The sequence below is a fragment of the Plasmodium yoelii genome (genome assembly GCF_900002385.2).
Source record: "Plasmodium yoelii strain 17X genome assembly, chromosome: 10".
NCBI lineage: Eukaryota > Apicomplexa > Aconoidasida > Haemosporida > Plasmodiidae > Plasmodium > Plasmodium yoelii.
The window spans coordinates 1,892,404-1,915,831 of NC_036182.2; the positions used below are offsets into that span (position 1 = coordinate 1,892,404).

The 23,428-nt window shown below is 20.0% G+C and overlaps 7 protein-coding genes across 7 annotated transcripts; all 7 read left to right on the forward strand.

Moving 5' to 3' along the window:
* Window positions 1-1,204: 1,204 nt before the first annotated feature.
* On the forward strand, window positions 1,205-2,236 carry PY17X_1046901 (PIR protein; the record flags this gene model as incomplete). Its single annotated transcript, XM_022956404.2, has 3 exons — window positions 1,205-1,219; window positions 1,339-2,070; window positions 2,171-2,236. 3 exons carry the CDS (start codon window positions 1,205-1,207, stop codon window positions 2,234-2,236), a joined length of 813 nt encoding a protein of 270 aa, XP_022810982.2.
* A 2,349-nt stretch (window positions 2,237-4,585) lies between these two features.
* Window positions 4,586-5,669, forward strand: PY17X_1047001 (PIR protein; the record flags this gene model as incomplete). The annotated part of the gene is made up of 3 exons (XM_022956394.2): window positions 4,586-4,600; window positions 4,737-5,492; window positions 5,583-5,669. 3 exons carry the CDS (start codon window positions 4,586-4,588, stop codon window positions 5,667-5,669), a joined length of 858 nt encoding a protein of 285 aa, XP_022810981.2.
* A 2,249-nt stretch (window positions 5,670-7,918) lies between these two features.
* Window positions 7,919-9,133, forward strand: PY17X_1047101 (PIR protein; the record flags this gene model as incomplete). The annotated part of the gene is made up of 3 exons (XM_022956386.2): window positions 7,919-7,933; window positions 8,059-8,943; window positions 9,047-9,133. 3 exons carry the CDS (start codon window positions 7,919-7,921, stop codon window positions 9,131-9,133), a joined length of 987 nt encoding a protein of 328 aa, XP_022810980.2.
* Window positions 9,134-11,979: 2,846 nt separating this feature from the next.
* PY17X_1047201 (PIR protein) lies at window positions 11,980-13,067 on the forward strand (the record flags this gene model as incomplete). Its single annotated transcript, XM_022956379.2, has 3 exons — window positions 11,980-11,994; window positions 12,102-12,890; window positions 12,981-13,067. The coding sequence occupies 3 exons, from the start codon at window positions 11,980-11,982 to the stop codon at window positions 13,065-13,067; spliced, it is 891 nt and encodes a 296-aa protein (XP_022810979.2).
* Window positions 13,068-15,477: 2,410 nt separating this feature from the next.
* Window positions 15,478-16,590, forward strand: PY17X_1047301 (PIR protein; the record flags this gene model as incomplete). Its single annotated transcript, XM_022956935.2, has 3 exons — window positions 15,478-15,492; window positions 15,615-16,397; window positions 16,504-16,590. The coding sequence occupies 3 exons, from the start codon at window positions 15,478-15,480 to the stop codon at window positions 16,588-16,590; spliced, it is 885 nt and encodes a 294-aa protein (XP_022812764.2).
* A 2,301-nt stretch (window positions 16,591-18,891) lies between these two features.
* PY17X_1047401 (PIR protein) lies at window positions 18,892-19,986 on the forward strand (the record flags this gene model as incomplete). Its single annotated transcript, XM_034637564.1, has 3 exons — window positions 18,892-18,906; window positions 19,036-19,797; window positions 19,888-19,986. The coding sequence occupies 3 exons, from the start codon at window positions 18,892-18,894 to the stop codon at window positions 19,984-19,986; spliced, it is 876 nt and encodes a 291-aa protein (XP_034493513.1).
* Window positions 19,987-22,174: 2,188 nt separating this feature from the next.
* Window positions 22,175-23,243, forward strand: PY17X_1047501 (PIR protein; the record flags this gene model as incomplete). Its single annotated transcript, XM_034637565.1, has 3 exons — window positions 22,175-22,189; window positions 22,326-23,090; window positions 23,178-23,243. The coding sequence occupies 3 exons, from the start codon at window positions 22,175-22,177 to the stop codon at window positions 23,241-23,243; spliced, it is 846 nt and encodes a 281-aa protein (XP_034493514.1).
* Between the last annotated feature and the right edge of the window lie 185 nt (window positions 23,244-23,428).

Consider the following 23,428-nt stretch of genomic DNA (forward strand, 5'->3'; position numbering starts at 1 on the left):
GATCCAATTTGGGATATGTAGTTTTATATTATAAAAATTTAAAGCAATGGAAAAAGGGTTAAAGACTCAATTCATGTTAAATGCCATTTTATTATTCACATTAGTGTTTAGTGAATACTCATTTTATAATCTAAAACAACATTACTGTATCATAGAATTAATAAAATATAGAATTTTTAATAAATTATTTGAATGATATACATTAACTATAACTGTAGAATATATAAGATAAAATTATATATAATATTTAGCGAAATATATATATTAAAGAGCTAATATATCTTATCTCTCTCCTATTAAAGGGTAAAATAATAACCTAATCAATCATAGTTTTCTATTATACTTTAAAATTTACATAATAGTTATTTATATGTTAATATTTAATTTTTACTAAGTATGATTTTAAAAACAATATGAACTTAAGGACTTATTTAAGGTTATAAATACGGGTTCAGTACTAATTGTCGTTTTAAACCGTGGAAATTATGCGTAAAATATATTATAAAATTATCCAAAAGGTATAATTATAAATTGGAATATGTAGGAATAAAAATAAAGTTATCGGACTCATTAAAATTATTTTTTAATTTATCTACATTCATTAAAAACAATATAAATTTATGTATTGGGGATAGAAACTGGAACAATAAAGCTTTGTAAATATTATAATTTTAGAAAAGACTATATTATATATTATAAGAAACAACTATATAAGTATTTATTCTATCTTATTAAATAATTATTTATATACTTTAAGGATTGTAATAATAATAACTTTCTTAAATTTATATATTTATGCATTATTTAAGTTTTAGGACGTTGTTTTGTTTTATATTAAAGCATATGTATAAGTATATATTTTTTAAATTCATTATAAAAGTATATTAATTTTTATAATAAAGTTATATCAAATGTTAGTAAGAATAGTATTTTTGTATAAAATCCATCATATATACATATGACAAAGTGTGTAAGCAGCCCTCTATTTAAGATAGTTTATCTAAATATCATAAAATAAGTATAATATGATTTTAGTAATACTAATGTATTATTATTTTATATGAAGTTAAAATTAAGAATAATATGTCTAACGAAAGATAACTGCTATGTAAAGATCTTGAGTAAATATACCATATATTCTATGCAATATATTTAAACAACATCACCCCGCATAATCTCCAAATTATAACAGAATTTAATTATAATGTCTTCTAATGTGGTATGTATCCTTTTTCTTATATTATTTGTATGTTGCATTCCTATAAATTATATTAATTTTAATTTTAGTAATATTTATATTAATACATTTTTTGTTTAATTCGTAAAATATATTCGTAGTGTGATATAATTAATGGGTTTGATCAGAACAACCTGGGAGAACATACTTCTGGAAGTTTATTAAGTTTTAATTGTCCTAATAACATCTGTGATACTTATGACAAACAAATTAGTTCTATTTTTATAGAATTACTAAAATATTTTGAGAATATTGGTGATGAGGACAATTTAGAGAGTGATCAACTTGCTGAATATGCTATTTTATGGTTAAGTTATAAACTAAATCAAAAAACAGAAAGTGGACCCACCACATTAAAAATTTTTTATAATGAACATATAAAAGAAAATAGTAAATATAATGAGGATATAGCTACTGATAGTAGTAGTGGTAATAAGATTAGTAAGGATGTTATAGAAACAAAAATAAGATCGATGAATATTGATATTAAAGATATATCTAATTTTTATGATGCATTTAAATCATTATGTAACATGTATAGTGAAATTGGTGCAGAAGGCTACCAATGCAAGACATGTTTAGAAAATGCTGGAGAATTGTTTGAAAAATATGAAAAACTTAAAAATGCTTTAAATATTAATAAAGGAAATTCTTATTATCAACTATTGTCTAGTTTATCAAATGATTATAAAAATTTTGAAAAAAAATATAGTCCTGAATGTAATAATATCTCACTTGTAGCTTGTCCACGAAGTTCAGTAACAAAAAATATACTAATTTCAATTTCAATTATATTTGTTGCAGCATCAATTTTATTGGGAGTTTCTTATAAGGTAAATAATAAGAAATTAAAAAATATTACATTTAAATATTTTCATTATATATATGCAAACATTAACAAACAACCGTACGCTTCTTAACATTTTATATTAGTATTCGTTATTTGGATTTCGGAAACGATTTCAAAAACAACATTTAAGAGAAAAGCTAAAAAAGTAAAGAAGAAATTGATCATTAATATATTATTCGAAGAATAGTTGTTATTCCAGGAATAGTAATAATGGTTTATATATTTTAAGAAAATGTCTATTTCGAAGTAATTTTTGCATAATTTTTATATAGTTTTTATTTTGTGGAACCCATATTCGGGTTAGGGTTAAGTATTATATTGTAATTTAATTTTTTATAACTTGAACAGTAATTAAATATATGTACCATCCTACATTTTTAATATCGAGCTGAAGCCTAAATATGCAACCAAAAAAGAGGTACTGGCATTAATATGAAAAGGGTCGCATAACATTTTTTCATAAATTATAATATATATAATTGAGTGTTCATATCGATTTTAAATGATTAAAATAAAATGTCTATATTGTATATATTAATATAGATATTGACTATATAATAATTGTCATTAAATAAGACATGTTAACCCAGAGTTATATTGGATTATGCATATCATAATATACAATACATTTCTTTATTTGGTGAAATATTTTATTTAGTAAAACTTATTGTTTGTAGCATATTGATTTTAATTAAAATCATGTTATCCAACTGAACTGTAATAATATATATTCATAAAATATAGATGCATGGAATATCGATCGATAATCGACAATATAACATAGTCTATAAAATATCATGATGTTTCTAACATTTTTAATAATCAATAAAAATATGTATATTAATAAAAACTTACATTATAAATATATGTATACTATCCTTTTAATTTTTGATTTTATATAGTTTCATTTTATGCTAAAGTTTTAAATTCAAATAATAGAGATACTTATATATACATTAATTTATTTACCATAAAGGTATAATATTATATTAGTCACTTTAATTTTTAAACCTTATAGTTTTGAGGAAAAAATAAATTATTTTTTAAATAGTTAAAAGAAAAAATATAAGTATATTAATAAAATTTAATATTATATTTTATTCTAATAATTATAAATTATGTTATAGATATGATGTGTTATTATTATATGCCTATACATATAATCTAGTAAACTACCAATAACTAATATTGAAATAATGTTTTATTATGAACCTTCATATAATTAAACATTAATATTATCGAAAAGATAAATAATAATACATTATAAATGTATCATTTTTATATATTTGTTAAAGATTCAATTTGGGATATTTGGTTTTATATTCTAAAAATATGAATCAATGGTGAAAGGGTTAAAGACTCAATTCATGTTAAATGTCATTTGATTATTCTATATTAACGCATATTATATTATCATTGCTTTATCGTAGAATTAATAAAATATAGAATTTTTAATAAATTATTTGAATGATATACATTGATAACTATGACAGTAGAATATATAAGATAAAATTAAGTATGTAGAATATTTAACGAATATTCAATTTAATTTATATATTAAAAGAGAAAATATATCTTATCTCTCTCCTACTAAAGGGTAATATAAAAACCTAATACATATAGTTTTCTATTATACTTAAAAATTTCATCAATAATTATTTGTGTTAATATTTAATATTTATTAAGTATGATTTTAAAAACAATCTACACCCAAAGATTTATTTAAGCTTATAAATACGGGTTCAGTGTTAATTGTCGTTTTAAACCTTGGAAATTATGCGTAAAATATATTATAAAATTATCCAATAAGGTATATTGGAATAAAAATAAAGTTATTTAACACATTAAAATTGTTTTTTAATTTATCTACATTAATTAAAAACAATATAAATTTATGTATTGGGGATAGAAAATGGAACAATACAACTTTGTAAATATTATAATTTTAGAAAAGTCTATATTATATGTTATTAGAAACAAGTATATAGTATTTAATATATTTTTTAAAAAGGCTATTTATATGCTTTTAAGGATTATAGTAATAATATAATTTTCATTTTTTATATTTATACAGTATTTAAGTTTTAGAAAGGCAATCATTAAAACATAAAATATAAATATATTTCTTTTCTATGTTCAAACATACTTTAAATTCATTATAAATGTATATTCATTTTTATAATATAGTTATACAAAATTTTAGTAAGAATGCATTTCTTGTATAAAATGCATCATATATATATTTAATCAAAATGTATTAAGTAACCCTCTATTTAAGGTAATTTATCTAATTATGATAAACAGGAATAGAACATTTCTTTACTAATAATATTATTTTATTATGTATAATAATTTAATTATTAAAAAGTTATAATATATTTAACTACAGACAGTTGTTATATATAGGGTTAAAGTATTTACGTCACATATTAGGGGCAGTGTATATAAAATAGCATGCTTCTACTCAATTTACAAATCAAAAATAAAACCCTATTATAATGAATAAGCAAGTGGTATATGCATTTTTTAATAATAATAGTTTCCTTTACATTTTTTTATATTGACCATATATAAATATCATTAAACTTTATTTTAATAAAATTTTCAATAATCCACGTTTTTATTAATTGTTTTTAAATGATTTCTTAGTGTCAAAAGTTCCAGGATCTAAGGAACTCGCTTCCCGATAATTTGAGCGGTAATGGAAAGTATGAATTTACAAATGAGGATGATTTCAAAGACTACTGTACTGGTAATAAATGTAATGATGATACCGGTAAAATTAGTGCTGGATGTTTATATTTGCTTGATGCATTCTTTAAGGATAATTCTGTGTTTAATTCTGTTGCAAAAAGTAACATCAATATTGTTGAATACATTATCATATGGTTAAGTTATATGTTAATCTTTACCCCAATTTATGAAAACACCAGTATAGAACCTTTTTATAAAAAATATATAAATAATGATGATACAGATAATAAGTATAAACAGGAAATATATGGTGTTACTGATTATAATAGTTATAAGGATCTTATATATAAAAAACAAAATTTTATGAGTATTAGTATTATAGATATGTCTAATTTTTATTATGCATTTATATTATTATGTGACATGTATATTGGGCTTGAAAAAAACCCAAATTGCGATAATTATTTAGAAAAAGCTAAAAATTTTGCTGAAATATATGATTTACTTAATGAAGATTATTATAATGGTAAAGGCAGCCCCTATAATCAATTATTATCTACATTATCAGATGATTATTGTAATTTAAAAAATAAATGTAATCAATTTCCAACTCTTCCAACATATTCACGAAGATTCGTAATAAAAAGGACACTAATTCCAATTGCATTTATGATTGTTGCAGTATCAATTTTCTTGGGAATTGAATATAAGGTAAATAATAAATCAATTAAACAATATATTCATCACTGATTAATTTGTGAATATAAATAAATTATACATTTTTTAAAATTTTTATATTAGTATTCGTCACTTGGATTTCGGAAACGATCTCAAAAACAATGTTTAAGAGAAAAAATAAAAAATATAATGAAGAAAATGATTCATTAATATATGATTCGAATATTAATAATGATTAATATATGTTAATAAGTTGTCTATTGGGAAGTAATTTTTGTATAATTTTTATATAGTTTTTATGTTGTGGAACCCATATTCGGGTTAGAGCTAAGTATTACATTGCATTTATTTTTTTATAATTTAAACACTAATTTAATATATGTATCATCCCGTATGTTTAATTTCGAGATGAAGTTAAAAATATGTACTCCCAAAGGAGCATTACCATTAATATGAAAAAGGATACATCACATTTGTTCATAAGTTATAATATATATAATTAAGTGTTAATATATATTTAATATGATTAAAATAAAATGTATATATTGTATATATTAATTCATATTATGATATATCATAATTGCTTATATAAAAGTTAATATGTGGATTTATTGAATTATGCATATCATAATATTTTTCTTTATTTAATGAAAATTTTATTTAGTGAAACTTATAAATTGTGCTATAATTAATTTAAATTATACTGTGCCAATTGAAATGTAATAATAGCATTATATATGAGATTGGGTATTATTATAATTCGATTCATTTAGAACAATTGCCTACATTATAATATACCTTCATATTAATGATTATATTTTTAATGTTAATTAAGCACACTACTAATGTATAATAGATATTCATAAAATATAGATGCATGGGATATCGATCGAGAATCGACAATATAACATAATCTATAAATTATTGTTATGCTTCTAACATTTTTTGAAGTTGTAATTGTATTAATAGAAGTTGCTTCATATGCTTTAATTTATTTATAATAAAGATTTAATAATAGATTATCACTGTTAATTTTTAAATTTTGAGGTATAAATATATTATATTTTAAAATAGTTAAAAAATAAAATATAAGTATATTAATAAAGTTTAATATTATAGATATGATGCATTATTATATGCCTATACATATAATCTAGAAATTACAAATAGTTAATATTAAAATATTATTTTATTGTGAAACCTTCATATAATTAAATATTAATTTTATCGAAAAGACAATAATACATTATATATTTGTTAATGATTCAATTTGGAATTTGTAGTTTTATATTCTAAAAATATGGATTAATGGAGAAATTGTTAAATACTTAATTAATATTAAATATCATTTATTATTCAATATTAACGCGTATTATATTATTATTGTTTTTTGTAGAATTAATAAAATATAGAATTTTTAATAAATTATTTGAAAGTATATACATTGATAACTATAACAATAAAATTTATAAAATAAAATGAATTATGTAGAACATTTAATGAATATTTATCTAAATTTATATATTAAAATAGCAATATATCTTATCTCTCTCCTCTTAAGGTAATATAAGAACCTAATTAAACATAGTTTTCTATTATACTTTAAAATATTATTAATATATATTTATATGTTAATATTTACTGAGCATTATTTTAAAAATAACATGCATTCAAAGACTTATTTAAGCTTATAGGTACGGGTTCAGTGCAAATTGTTTTAAAGAATGGAAAATATGGCAAAATACATTATAAAATTACCCAATAAGGAATACTTATAAAATAGAATATGTAGGAATAAAAATAAAGTTATTGAGCACATTAAAATGAATTTTGAATTTATCTACATTCATTAAAAACAATATAAATTTATATAATTGCATAGAAAGGAAACAATGCAACTTAATTTGAAAATACTATATTTTTAATAAAACATGGTATGTAGTATTAGAAGCAAATATATAAAAGTTTAATATATTTAAAAAAATGACTATTTATATATTTTAAGGATTATAGTAATAATATAATTTTTATTTTTTTAGATTTATTCAGCATTTAATTTTTTGAAGGACAATCATCAAAACATAAGATATAAATATATTCCTTTTCTATGTTCAAAAATACTTTAAATTCATTATAAAAGTATATTAATTTTTATAATAAAGTTATACCAAATGTTAGCAAGAATGCATTTCTTGTATAAAATGCATCATATATATATTTAATCAAAAGTGTATTAATCGATCCTCTATTTAAGGTAACTTAGCTAATTAGCATAAACACTAATAAAACCTTTTTTTAGTAATAACATTATTTTATTATTCTATATTAATTTAACTATTTAAAAACATATAATATATTTAACTACAGACAGTTGTTATTTGCGTCACACATTTGGTGCAATACATATAAATGAACATGCCTATACTCAATTTACAAATCAAAAATAAAACCCCATTATAATGAATAAGGAAGTGGTATATGCATTTTTTAATAATAATAGTTTCCTTTACATTTTTTTATATTGTATTACATATAAATATCATTAAACTTTATTTTAATAATTCACATTTTTATTAATTGTTTTTAAATGTTTTCATAGTGTAAAAGGTTCAAGAATGTATGGAATGCTTTTCCCGATACATTGGACAATAGTAAAAATTATCAATTTAATGATTTTGTGCTTTTAAATAATAATTGTAATCATAATAAATTTTCAAATAATTCTTGTAATAATAATGATTTTCAAAGTGATTTGGATAGAATAAGTGCTGGATGTTTATATTTGTTGGATGAATTCATTAAGGATTGTGGTTTGCTTCCCCCCCCTGCAAGAAATAACACCAATATTGTTGATTACATTTTGATATGGTTAAGGTATATGTTAAATCTGAACAAAACTATAAAAAACAACAATATAAATGATTTTTATAATGCATACATAAATAATTGTGATAAGTATAAGGTGCAAATAAGTGAATTAAATGATTATGATTATGGTAATTATAAGGAACTTATAGATACAAAAAAGTATTTGTTTAATATGGATGATCATATTATATCTAATTTTTATAAAGCATTTAAATTATTATGTGAACTTGATGATGATGAAGATGGTGATGGTGATGATGATGAAAATAAAGATTGTAAGAAATATTCGGAAGATAATAATGAATTTTTTAAAAAATATAAAGAACTTGAGAACGATTCTGATATTACTGGAAATAATTCATATAAACAACTATTGTTAAATTTATCAAAAGATTATGATAATTTAAAAAAAGAATGTACAGATGCTCAAGAAAGGAAACTTAAAGCCGATACAGATACAAATAAACAACAATATCCTATAGAAGGTACTGAACATATTGGAGAAACTGGAGAAATTTCTGAAGATACATCATCAAGTTCGTCGATAGCAAGCAAATTAATTCCAGTTTTATTGATATTTACTGCAATACCAATTTTCTTGGGAATTGTTTATAAGGTAAATAATAAGGAATTAAAAAATATTACATTTAAATATTATTTTCATTAAATATATGCAAAAATTAACAAAAAATCATATACTTCTTAACGTTTTATATTAGTATTCGTTATTTGGATTTCGGAAACGATTTAAAAAACAACAAATAAGAGAAAAAATAAAAAATATAAAGAAGAGAATGAATCATTAATATATGATTCGAAGAGTAGTGACTATTTCAGGAATAGTAATAATTATTTACACATTTTAAGAAACTGTCTATTGGAAATAAATAATTTTTGCATAATGCTTATATAGTATTTATGTTATGGGTCATAGTTGTGTTTGTGGAACCCATATTCGGGTTAGGGCTAAGTATTATATTGCATTTAATTTTTTATAATTTGAACACTAATTAAATATATGACCATTCACATATGTTTAATCACGTGGTAAAGCCTAAATATGCAACCAAAAAAGGGGTACTACCATTAATATGAAAAGAGTCACATAAATTTTTTTCATAAATTATAATATATATAATTTAGTGTTCATATCGATTTAATATGGTTAAAAAAAATGTCTATATTGCATATATTAATTCATATTATGATATATCATAATTATTTATTATATAAGCTTGTTAATCATAACTATATTGAATTATACATAATATGTTTCCTTATTGATAAAACATTTTATTTAGTAAAACTTATTATTTGTATCATTTGTTTTAATTTAAATCATATTTTGAAAACCGAACAGTATAATAATATTATATATCAGAGTATAAATTATAATTAGATTAATTGGGAACAATTGTCTACATTATAATATATCTTCATGTTAATGGGAATACTTTTATTGTTAATTAAACATATCACCAATATATAATAGGTAGTCATAAAATATAGATGCATGGGATATAGATCGAGATTCGACAATACAACAATACCTATAAAATATATTTTATGCATCTATCATTTTTAGTAATACAACAAAAATCGCACTATATATACAATATTTTTTAGGTTTTAATTATAGTAACTATTTTCTTTTTGTATTAAAATTAATTAGTATTAATAGAGTTTCTTTATACGCTTTAATTTATCATAAAGGCATAATAATAGATTAATCACTATTAATTTTAAATTTTATAGTTTTTAAGTATATATAAATTATATTTTAAAATAGTTAAAAAATAAAATATAAGTATATAATAAAATTTAATGTTATAGTTTGCTATAATACTTATAAACAACTTGGTATATACAATTAACGTTATTGTTATAATATATATAATATTGTATAAATGACTAAAACTGAAATATGTTAAATTTGTGAAACATATACAATTACATATTAATGCAAAGTATATAGAAAAGGTATGCAATAATTAATTTAATTTGAACTAATAATATTTTTATTAGGTTATTATATATATACAAATTCACAAATATATAATTTAAATATATTGTTTTTACGAGATAGTATATTTGTTCTAAAATACTTGATTTAAAAACTATGAAATGAGGAAATATTATACATTTATTTAAAGTATTTTTATTAAGCGCATTAATTATTTCGTTGTACTACACAGTGATATAGCAGTAACAATAATAATAGTAATAACAATATATAAACATATTAAATACGAACAAATATATTATGTTAATTTGATACATTACATGGGTATAAATTCATTATATATATTATTAAAGGTATGATAAGATTAAAATTGTATGCATACAAAATTAAATTAAATATTATAACATTTATTTAAGTATGCATTGATGCAATAATATTAGAATTAACAATACCAAGCAAAATAATATTAATAATTCTATAGTTTTTCATCATAGAACTAAATATAGTTTATTATAAAACATGCAGTAAAATATTATTTATTAAAATATAAAAGCAAACTATATATTTAGAAAAGTAATAATTATAAGTTATTTGTAATGAACAATTTTAATATATATACATAACTTAAAGCTTTAATGTTAAAGGAATACAAGACATAATTAGGTATATAGAATAGGTAAATATTATATGGCTACATCATTGTCTTAAAAAAGCATACTTCCCTTATCTCTCCTCTCAAAGTGCAATATACCAATCTAATACATATAGTTTTCTATTATACTTTAAAATTTGTATCAATACTTATTTATGTGTTATATATTTAATATTTACTAAGTATTATTTTAAAAACAATATACATTTAAAGACTTATTTAAGCTTATAAATACGGGTCCAATGCTAATTCTCGTTTTAAACCGTGGGAAAGATGTGCAAAACATATTATATAATTATCTAATAAGGTATATTTTTAATTTAATTATGTAGGAATAAAAATAAAGTTATTGAAAATGTTAAATATAATTGGAATGGATATATATTAGATAAAAATTATATTAAAATTATATAATTTGCATAAAAAGTGGAGCATATAACTTAACCTTAAAATACTATAATTTTAGAAAAAACTACATTATATATTATAAAAAACAAGTATATAAAAATTTAATATATTTTAAAAAATTACTATTTATATACTTTTAAGGATTATAGTAATAATATAATTTTTAATTTTTTAAATTTATACAGTATTTAATTTTTAGAAGGGCAATCATTAAAACAAAAGAAATGATGTTTATTTTCTATATTAAAACATATGTATAAGAAGATATATTTTAAATTCATTACAATGTTACTTTAATTTTTATAGTAATTCTCACATGAATGTTATTAAGGATAACAATTTATCCAGAATTGTATTATATATACATATGATAAAACATGTATTAAACAACACCCCTAATAAGGCAATTTATCTAACTACCAATAAACAAAAATATAATATTCTTTTAGTAATAATATTATATTATTATTCCATGTTAATTTTAAATTGAAATTAATAATAATAAAAATATTTTTATCTACATATAATTGCTGCATATAGGATTAAATAATTGTATTGCCTATTTTAGTGCATACATATATAATATGATACCCCCTTAACCTAGAAATTATAAATTATATTCCATCATAATGGAAGATTCTATAGTATGTATACCTTTTGATATTATATTTCCTATAAATTTCATTAAGTTATATTTTAATAGCATTTTCTTAATACATTTTTTTATAATTTTTTTTAAATTATTTTTTAGTGTGGAAAATTTGATCTTTTGAGGATGTATTTACCAGATGAATTAAAAGACAAGGGGAAATTTGAACTAGAAGATATCAGTAATTACAATAATTACTGCCCTAATAGAGATTGCAATAGTGAACTCGAAAAAATTACGATTGGATTTTTATGGTTACTTGGAGAATATTTTACTAAATACCCAAAGAAAGGTAAAAGTGAATATAATGATAAACCATTTTTTCTATATATTGTTTTATGGTTAAGTCACAAATTAAATCAACACTCGGAGTACCGAACTACCCCAATAAACGACTTTTATACTAAAAATATAATTGGTAGTAATAAATATAGTATTTTTAAGAATGATTCCAGCAGATTTACAGATTATAGGGAATTCATAGATAAACAAATTAATTTGTTGAATATTAATATTGAAGATTTGTCTAAATTTTATGATGCATTTAAACTATTATGTAGTATATATGATAATACTGAAATGAATACAGATAGGAATACATTGTTAAATAATGCAAGTAAATTTGTTATAAAATATCAAGAACTTAAAAGAGATTCTAGTAATTTTGATGACAGTCCATATAAAAAAATATTGTCTGTTTTATCAAATGATTATGATTATTTAAAAAATAAATGTAAACATGTTCAACTGATTCCAGATATAGAAGCAGACATTTCTGCATTAGCATTTACATTTGAAGATGCATCATCAAGTTCGCCGGTGGGAAGCAAATTATTTACAGTTTTATCGATATTTGGTGCAATAGCATTTTTTTTAGGAATTTCTTATAAGGTAAATAATAAGGAATTTTAAAAATATATTCATCACTGAGTAATTTGTTAATATAAATAAATTATACATTTTTTTAAAATTTTATATTAGTATTCGTTATTTGGATTTCGGAAACGGGCTCAAAAACAATATTTAAGAGAAAAAATAAAAAAAATAAAGAAGAAAATGAATCATTAATATATGACTCAAAGAGAGTAATTATTTCAGGAATAGTAATAGTGATTTATATATTTTAACAAACTATCTATTTGGAAGTAATTTATGATCATAGTTTTTGCATAATTTTTATGTTGTGGGTAAAGATTGAAGTTGTATCTGCGGAACCCATATTGGGGTTATGACTAAGTATTATATCTTTATTTAATTTTTTATAATTTGAGCACTAATTTAATATATGTATCATTCCGTATGTTTAATCATAAGATGAAGTTCAAAAGTTCAAATATGCAACTAAAAGGGGAATAATCTAATATGAAAGGGGGTACATACCATATTTCCCATAAAATATAATATATACAATTGTGTGTTCATGCCGATTTAATATGATTAAAATAAAATGTATATATTGCATATATTAATATAGATGTTGACTATATATGAAGTCGCATTATGCAATATCATAATTTCCTATTATATAAGTATTGATAACCCAGAGCCATATTGAATTATGCATATAATAATATGTTTCTTTATTTTATGAAAATTTTATTTAGTAAAACTTATTATTTGTGTCATTATTATTTTTATTTAAATTGTATTTTAACAACCGAACTGTAATATAGATATTCATAAAATATCGATCGAGTATCGATAATACAACGTTATCTATAAAAAGCATTTTATGCATCTAACATTTTTAATAATCAATAAAAATATGCATATTAATAAAAAATTAAATTATAAATATATGTATCTATTCTTTTAACCTTCGATTATATATAATATAATTTTCTTCATATTTATATTACGGTTTTAAATTCAAATTAAGGAAATAGTTCTATATACATTAATTTATTTCGCATAAAGGTATAACATTAGATTAATCACTGTTCATTTTTAAGCTTTATAGTTTTGAGGTATAAATAAATTATATTTCAAAATAGTTAAAAAATATAAGTATATTAATAAAATTTCATATTATATTTTGTTATAATAATTATAAATAATATGATAGATAGAATAACGTTATTATTATATACCTATACATATAAACTGTTAAAATATTATGCTAATAACTAATATTGGAATATTATTTTATTGTGAAACCTTCATATAATTAAACATTAATATTATCGAAAATATACATAATAATATATTATAAAGGTATAATTTTTATATATTTGTTAAAGATCCAATTTGGTGTTTGTAATTTTTCATTCTAAAAAACTGGATAAATATAGAAAAGGATAAAAACTCAATTAACGTTAAATGTCTTTCTGTTATTCCATATTATATTATCATTGTTTTGTCATAGAATTAATAAAATATAGAATTTTTAATAAATTATTTGATTGTATATGCATTAATAACTATAACAATATAATATATAAGATAAAAATTAACTATGTAGAAAATTTACGAATATTTACCTAAATTTATATTTTAAATGAGCAAATATATCTTATCTCTCTCCTCTTAAAGGACAATATAACAACCTAAGCAAACATAGTTTTATATTATACTTTAAAATTTGTATCAATACGTATTTATATGTTATATATTTAATATTTACTAAGTATTATTTTAAAAACATATGCATCCAAAGACATTTTAAGCTCATAAATAGCATAATAAGTATGGGTTCAGTGCTAATTGTTATTTTAACAGAGAAAAGGTGCGTAAAATATATTATAAAATTACCCGATAAGGTATATTTCTAAATTGAAGTATATAGGAATAAAAATAAAGTTATTGAAAATGTTAAATATAATTAGAGTGGATATATATTAAATAAAAATTATATTAAAATTATATAATTTTCATAAAAAGTGGAGCACATAACTTTAAAATACAATAATTTTAGAAAAAACTATATATTATAAGAAACAAGTATATAAATATTTAATATATTTAAAAAAAATATTATTTATATACTTTTAAGGATTATAGTAATAATATAATTTTTTATTTTTTAGATTTATACAGTATTTAAGTTTTAGAGGGGAAATCATTAAAACATAAAATATAAATATATTCCTTTTATATGTTCAAACATAAATACAAGGAAATAACATTAAATTCTTTATAAAACTATATCCATTTTTATAATAAAGTTATAGAGATGTTAGTAAGAATAGCATTTATTGTATAAAATGCATCATATATATATTTAATCAAAAATGTATTAACAAACTCTCTATTTAAGGTAATTTAACTAATTATCATAAAAAGGAATATAACGTTTATTTAGTAATAATATTATTTTATTATTCTATATTAATTTAATTATTGAAAAACTTATAATTTATTTAACTACAGATAGTTTCTATATATAGGAGTAAAGTATTTGCGTCAAATATTTGATGCATCGTATATAAAAAAGCATGATTCTGCTCAATTTACCAATTAAAAATAAAATTCCATCACAATGAATAAGGAAGTGGTATATACATTTTTTAATAACAATTTTCTTTACATTTTTTGATATTGTATTATATATAAATATCATTAAACTTTATTTTAATAATACATATTTCTAATAATTGTTTTTAAATGTTTTCTTAGTGTGGAAGGTTCAAGAATGTATGGACGAATTTTACATATGATTCGAGTAAAAAAAGCTATCAAATTAAAAATGATAATGATTTCAAAAAGTATTGTAATAATCAAAATTGTGTCGATGAGCTCGAAAAAATTAATGCTGGATGTTTATATTTGCTTAATGAATTCTTTCTTGATTCTTCTTCACTTAAGAATCATGCAAAAAGTAATCCCAATATTGTTGAATACATTATGATATGGTTAAGTTATATATTAAGCCTAAAGAAAAATACTAGTACTATCAGCCATCTACAACATTATTATGATACATATATAAATGGTAGTGAATATTATAAACAGTCTATAAATGGCGTTGAAGATAATAGAAATTATATGGATCTTTTAAATAAAAAAAAACATTTTTTGGATATGGATATTAAATATATATCTAAATTTTATGAAGTATTTAAATTATTATGTGAAATATATGCTGAATTTGATGAAAATACGTTAAATTGCACAAACTTTTCGCAAAAAGCTAATACATTTGCTAAAAAATATAATGAACTTTGTGAAAATTCTGATATTACTAGTAATAGCCCCTATAATCAATTATTGTCTAATTTATCAACTGATTATTATAATTTAAAAAAAAAATGTGAATATAGTTCATCCCTTCCAGAGATAACAACAAAATTTTTTGAACAAAGTTCTCAAGTTACATTGAGTTCGTCGACAGTAAACAAATTATTTATAGTTTTATCGATATTTGGGGCAATAGGAATTTTTTTAGGAATTTCTTATAAGGTAAATAACAAAGAATTAAAAAATATAGCGCTTTTAAATATTATTTTAATTATATATATCCAAAGGTTAACAAAAAAATCATATGTTTTTTAACATTTTATATTAGTATTCGTTATTTGGATTTCGGAAACGATTTCAAAAACAAAAATTAAAAGAAAAACTAAAAAATATAAAGAAGAAAATGAATCATTAATATATGATTTGAAGATTAATAATGATTTATATATCTTAAGAAGTTGTCTATTGGGAAATAATTTTTGCATAATTTTTATATAGTTTTTATGCTGTGGGTCAGGGTTGTGCTCGTGGAACCCATATTCGGGTTAGGGCTAAGTATTATATCTTTATTTAATTTTTTATAATTTGGACACTAATTTAATATATGTACTATCCCTCTATGTTAATCTCGAGCTGAATCCTAAATATGAAACCAAAAAAGGATACTTCCATTAATATGAAAATTGCCACATCACATTTATTCATAAGTTATAATATATATAATTGAGTGTTCATGCCGATTTAATATGATTAAAATAAAATGTCTATATTGCATATATTAATATAGATATTGATTATATATGAATTCATATTATGGAATATCATAATTGACTATTATATAAAACTTGTTAATCAGGGACTATATTGAATTATGCATATCATAATATGTTTTTTTATTTAGTGAAAATTTTATTTAATAAAACTTATAACTTGTATCATATTTATTTTGATTTAAATCATGTTATCCAACTGAACTGTAATAATGGATAGTTATAAAATATAGATTTATAAATTATCGATCGAGAATCGACAATACAACATTATCTATAAAATGCATGTTATGCACCTAACATTTTTTGTAATACATAAAAAATACACTATATATCAATATTTTTGATGTTTTAATTTTAGTTACTATTCTCTTTTGTATTTCCTTTACATTTGTATTAAAATTAATTAGTATTAATATAAGTTGCTTTATATACATTAATTTATTTTCTATAAAGGTATAATATTAAATTATTAACTATTTATTTTTAAACTTCATAGTTTTGAGGTATAAATAAATTATATTTCAAAAAATTTAAAAAATAAAATATAAGTATATTAATAAAATTTCATATCATATTTTGTTCAATAATTATAAATAAGATTATAGATATAATGCGTTATTATTATATGACTATACATATAAACTAATAAAATGCTATACCAATAATTAATATTGAAATATTGTTTTATTGTGGAAACTGAATACAATTAAATATTAATTTTATCAATAAGACAAATAATAATGCATTATAATGATATAATTTTTATATATTTGTTAAAGATCCACTTTGGGATATGTGGTTTTATATTATAAAAATTTGGATCCATGGAGAAAATTATAAAGATTTAATTCATGCTAAATGTCATTTTGTCAATGTTTAATGAATCGTATTTAATTACAAACATTATATTATCATAGAATTAATAAAATATAGAAATTTTAATAAATTATTTGAATGTATATGCATTAATAACTATAACAATATATTATATAATATAAAAATGAACAATTCAAAACATTTAGAGAATATTTATATAAATTTATATATTAAAAGAGCAAAGATATCTTATCTCTCTCCTCTTAAAGTGAAATATAATAACTTAATTAAACATAGTTTTCTATTATACTTAAAAATTTCCATCAATAGTTATTTATATGTTAATATTTAGTATTTAATTAGTATTATTTTAAAAACTATTTACATATAAAACGTATTTAAACTTACAAATACAGGTTTAGTGCTATTTGTTTTAAACCGTGAAAATTATGCGTAAAATATATTGTAAAATTACTCAATAAGGTATATTTATAAATTGAAGTATATAGAAATGAAAATATAGTTATCGGAATCATTAAAATGGATTATGAATTTATCTATATTCATTAAAAACAATGTAAATGTATATAATTTGCATAGAAAATGGAACAATGTAACTTTGTAAATGTTATAATTTAAATAAAATATTGGTATATATTATAAGAAACAAGTATATAAATATATATTTATATACTTTTAAAAATTATACTAATAATAGATTTATTAAAGGATGAGAAAAAAAATTGTATTTTTCTATATTGAGACACAAATATAAGAGGGAGTATTTTAAATTCATTACTAAACTACTTAAATTTTTATAATAAAATTATAATGGATGTTATTAATAATCATAAATTTAAGCATAAATTATATTATACATCTGACCAAAATGTATTAAATATCTCCAATTTAAGGCAACTTATTAGTTATCAAAAAAAGGAATAGACCGTTTCTTTAGTAATAATATTATTCTATATTAATTTAATTATTGAAAAACTTATAATATATTTAACTACAGACAGTTGTTATATATAGGATTAAAGTATTTATGTCGCATATTGAGGGCTCTGTATATAAAACAACATGATTTTATTAAATTTACAAATCAAAAATAAAATTCCATTATAATGAATAAGGAAGTGGTATATGCATTTTTTAATAATAATTTCCTTTACATTTTTTGATATTAACCATATATAAATATCATCAATGTTTTAATAAAATTTTCAATAATACACGTTTTTATTAATTGTTTTTAAATGATTTTTTAGTGTAAAAAGTTCCAGGATTTAACGACGAATTTAGAATATGATTCGAATACTAAAAATTATAAATTTAAAGATGATAAAGATTTCATACAGTACTGTACTGATGGGAAATGTGAAGAGAATATCGATAAAATTAATGCTGTATGTTTATTTTTGTTTAATGAACTCTTTGGGAATTCTACCGCATTTAGTTTTATTGCAAAAGGAAACACCAATATTGTTGAATACATTATGATATTGTTAAGTTATATGTTAAACTTTAAGAAAATTGAAGAAAACTACACTATAAAGAATTTTTATGAAGCATATATAAATAATGATAATGGGTATATTACGGATATAAATAATGTTAGTGGCTATAAGAACTATAAGGATCTTATAGATAAAAAAGAAGATTTGATGAGTATTTATGTTAAAGATATGTCTAAATTTTATTATGTATTTACATTATTATGTATGATGTATGTTGAATTTGATGAAAAAAGGCCAACTTGCTATAGATTTTCGGAAATAGCTAAAGAATTTGCTAAAAAATATGATGAACTTAATGAAAATTATAATAATGGTAAAGATAGTCCCTATAATAAATTATTATCTACATTATCAAATGATTATTGTAATTTAAAAAATAAATGTAATGATCCTGAATTTAGCAACTTTCCATCACTTCCAACATATTCACGAAGATTAATAATAAAAAGGACACTAATTCCAATTGCATTTATATTTGTTGTAGTATCAATTTTCTTTGGAATCGCATATAAGGTAAATAATAAGTCAATTAAACAATATATTCAGCACTGATTAATATGTGAATATAAATAAATTATACATTTTTTAAAATTTTTATATTAGTATTCGTTATTTGGTTTTCGGAAACGATCTCAAAAGCAATGTTTAAGAGAAAAAATAAAAAATATAAAGAAGAAACTGATCATTAATAAATTATTCTGAATATGACGATTGATGTATTTTAAGAAACTGTCTATTTGGAAATAATTTTTGTATAATTTTTATTTAGTTTTTATGTTATGGAACCCATATTCGGGTTAGGGCTAAGTATTATATCTCATTTAATTTTTTATAATTTAAACACTAATTTAATATATGTATCATCCCGTATGTTTAATTTCGAGATGAAGTTAAAAATATATACTCCCAAAGGAGCATTGCCATTAATATGAAAAGGGCTGTATAACATATTGTCATAAGTTATAATATATATAATTGAGTGTTAATATATATTTAATATGATTAAAATAAAATGTCTATATTGTATATATTAATTCATATTATGATATATCATAATTGCCTATATAAAAGTTAATATGTGGTTATATTGAATTATGCATATCATAATGTGTTTCTTTATTTAATGATAATTTTATTTAGTAAAACTTATTATTTGCATCATATTTATTTTAATTTAAATCGTATTTTTATAACCGAACATTATAATATTATTATATATGAGGTATATATTATAATTCGATTCATTTGGAATAATTTCCCACATTATAATATACTTTCAGGTTAATGACTATATTTTTAATGTTAATTAATCACATTACTAATGTATAATAGATAATCATAAAATATAGATTCATAAATATCGATCGAGAATCGACAATATAACATAGTCTATAAATTATTGTTATGCTTCTAACATTTTTTGAAGTTGTAATTGTATTAATAGAAGTTGCTTCATACGCTTTAATTTATTTATAATAAAGATTTAATAATAGATTATCACTGTTAATTTTTAAATTTTGAGGTATAAATATATTATATTTTAAAATAGTTAAAAAATAAAATATAAGTATATTAATAAAGTTTAATATTATAGATATGATGCATTATTATATGCCTATACATATAATCTAGAAATTACAAATAGTTAATATTAAAATATTATTTTATTGTGAAACCTTCATATAATTAAATATTAATTTTATCGAAAAGACAATAATACATTATATATTTGTTAATGATTCAATTTGGAATTTGTAGTTTTATATTCTAAAAATATGGATTAATGGAGAAAGGGTTAAATACTTAATTAATATTAAATATCATTTTATTATTCAATATTAACGCGTATTATATTATTATTGTTTTTTGTCGAATTAATAAAATATAGAATTTTTAATAAATTATTTGAAAGTATATACATTGATAATTATAACAATAAGATATATGAGATAAAAATGAACTATGTAGAACATTTAGCTAATATTTATTTAAATTAATATATTAAAATAGCAATATATCTTATCTCTCTCCTCTTAAAGTGAAATATAATAACCTAATTAAACATAGTTTTCTATTATAATTTAAAATTTGCATCAATACTTATTTATTTGTTAATATTTACCAAGCATTATTTTAAAAATAATATGCATTCAAAGACTTATTTAAGCTTATAAGTACGGGTCCAGTGCATATTTTTTTAAAAAATGGAAAATATGGAAAAATATATTATAAAATTATCCAATATGGTATATTGGAATAAAACTAAAGTTATTGAGCACATTAAAATGAATTTTGAATTTATCTACATTCATTAAAAACAATATAAATTTATATAATTGCATAGAAAGGAAACAATGCAACTTAATTTGAAAATACTTTAATTTTAATAAAGCATTGTATATAGTATTAGAAGCAAATATATAAAAGTTTAATATATTTTAAGGATTATAGTAATAATATAATTTTTAATTTTTTATATTTATACGGTATTTAATTTTTTGAAGAACAATCATCAAAACATAAAATATAAATATATACCTTTTCTATGTTCAAACATACTTTAAATTCTTTATAGAAAGATATCCATTTTTATAATATAGTTATACAAAATGTTAGTAAGAATGCATTTCTTGTATAAAATGCATCATATATATATTTAATCAAAAGTGTATTAAACAACCCTCTATTTAAGGTAATTTAGCTAATTGTCATAAAATAAGTATAATATGATTTTAGTAATACTACTATTTTATTATTGAAAAACTTATAGTATATTTAACTACAGACAGTTAAATATAGGGTTAAAGTATTTGCGTCTCATATTTGATGCAGTACATATAAAAGAACATGCCTCTACTCAATTTACAAATCAAAATAAAACTTCATTATAATGAATAAGGAAGTGGTATATGCATTTTTTAATAATAATAATTTCCTTTACATTTTTTGATATTGACCATATATAAATATCATTAAATTTTATTTTAATAAAACTTTTAATAATTCGCGTTTTTATTAATTGTTTTTAACTGCTTTCTTAGTGTGAAACGTTAATTCCTTTAAGGAACTCGTTTTCCTATGAGGAAAAAGATGAAAGCTATCGATTTATAGATGATGTAGATTTCAAAGAGTACTGTACTAATGAAAATTGTGTTGATGATACCGCTAAAATTAATGCTAGATGTTTATATATTTTTGAAACATTCTTTAAGGATAAGTCTGCGTTTGAAAAGGATGCAAAAGGAAACATTTATATTGTTCAATACATTTTGATATGGTTAAGTTATGTGTTAAGCCTGATCAAAAGTAATCAAGATGACAATAGAGTGCATTTTTATAATACATATATAAAGGAAGGTGAGAAGTATAATAAGAATATAGATGATGTTACTACTTATAAAAATTATAAGGATCTTATAGATAGAAATAAATATATTTTAAGTATGGATATGAACATTATATCTAAATTATATGATGCATTTAATACATTATGTGACACATATATTGAGTTTGGTACAAACAACTCAGATTGCACGCAAGATTCCGAAAAAGCTCATCAATTTGTTGAAAAATATAAAAAAATTATCATAGATCATAACATTGGTGAAAATATCCGCTATTTTCATGTATTGATTAATTTATTAACTGATTATGACAATTTAAAAAAAAATTGTGATATTTTTCCACCCACTCCAGATATAAAAAAAATAATTTCTGAAGCTACATCAAGTTCGATAGCAAGCAAATTAATTCCAATTTTATCGATATTAGTTGCAATACCAATTTTCTTGGGAATTGCTTATAAGGTAAATAATAAGGAATTAAAAAATTATTTTCATTATATATGCAAACATTAACAAAGAAAACGTATGCTTCTTAACATTTTATATTAGTATTCGTTATTTGGATTTCGGAAACGATTTAAAAAACAAAAATTAAGAGAAAAAATAAAAAAATAAAGAAGAAAATGAACCAATAATATATGATTCGAATATTAATAATGATTAATATATTTTAAGAAACTGTCTATTGGGGAATAATTTTTGCATAATTTTTATATAGTTTTTATGTTGTGGTACCCATATTCGGGTTAGGGCTAAGTATTATATTGCATTTAATTTTTTATAACTTAAATACTAATTTA